General features: G+C 42.7%; 1 protein-coding gene across 1 annotated transcript in view; it reads left to right on the top strand.

Annotated features, from left to right (window-relative positions):
• Positions 1-1,275, top strand: part of Atp7b (ATPase copper transporting beta) — a 70,248-nt gene that overhangs the window by 38,715 nt on the left and 30,258 nt on the right. Inside the window, exon 4 of the mRNA XM_029480681.1 lies at positions 552-809. Coding sequence (XP_029336541.1) covers positions 552-809 — 258 coding nt within the window. The remainder of the gene's footprint in view (positions 1-551; positions 810-1,275) is intronic.

Raw genomic sequence — 1,275 nt, 5'->3', positions numbered from 1 at the left:
CTGTGTCCTCTACATGTATGTATATCCATGTGCTCCCACACTCACATGTGTGCCCACACACATACTCATGTGTGCATACACGAGTGCATTTGTGCACAACATACACCATACACACACACACACACACTCATGTGCACAAGAGAGAGAGAGAGAGAGAGAGAGAGAGAGAGAGAGAATATCACATGTATAAAAAGAAACCCAGTACTATGAGAGGAAAATTCCATAAATACTTTTGCCAAGTTAAGGAAGAATTTATTAAAAGAATTAAGCATGTAAAAAGATTGACTGTATTAGCATAAGAACTGTGTTTACCAAAAGACATCAGAAGGATGACAGTAGAGAATGCAGGTTTGGAGGAGACATTTGCAGTGCTTGTCACCCGACAAAAAGGTCCTATCTGAAAGGTACAGGAGGGAGAGGACCATTGGAAATGCCAGTCCCCATGTCACCTCTCTAGGAGTCTCAGTTTGAACATCATTACGATCGAAACTCCTGTTGTAACAGGCAGAATTCTTTTTTGTCCTCTAATTATTTCTCAAATTCTATTTTAGAAACCTTCACTATTAACCCTGTCAGAAACTTCAAATCTGGGAATTCTGTGCCACACACCATGGGTGATATAGCAGGGTCTGTGCAAAAAATGGCTTCCGACACTAGAGGGCTCCCCACACACCAAGGTCCTGGCCACTCTTCAGAGACCCCACCATCCCNGGGAGCAACAGCATCACAGAAGTGCTTCGTACAGATCAAAGGCATGACCTGTGCGTCCTGTGTGTCTAACATAGAAAGGAGTCTCCAGAGACATGCTGGTAAGAGGACTGCAGCCGTGTTGAACTTGGAAATACTTTGTATCAACTTTCGGCTGACTATTTATCAGTAACCCTGACAATCTGGCAGCAAGCCCATTACANGATAATGTAGATTAGATGTTTGTCTAATGTCTCCCCTGTATGATTGACATTCTTTCCCTTAAGCATTTATTTTGTTACAAAGTAACACATTAGCCATGCACACCTGGTCTGAAGGTCAAGGTGTATTCTATGGAAAGATTTCTCAGTTACCTTTTCCCAGTCTCTCACCCTCATCCGGTCAATCCCTCTATAGAAAATGAAACACCAGCCTGTGCTTAGGATTTCCAGTTTCAGACACTCTGTCCTNTTGACTCCAAAAGCTAATGCATTCTTGGTTTGCTGGCTTTGCCCTCCTGATGATGCCTACAGTATTGCTTCTTAAACCCGAAAGTGCAACAAAATCTTGTCCTTGTTTCTGTTTGGA

This window comes from Mus caroli, chromosome 8 (genome assembly GCF_900094665.2).
Source record: "Mus caroli chromosome 8, CAROLI_EIJ_v1.1, whole genome shotgun sequence".
Taxonomy (NCBI): Eukaryota; Metazoa; Chordata; class Mammalia; order Rodentia; family Muridae; genus Mus; species Mus caroli.
This window is presented reverse-complemented; position numbering and strand designations above follow the sequence as displayed.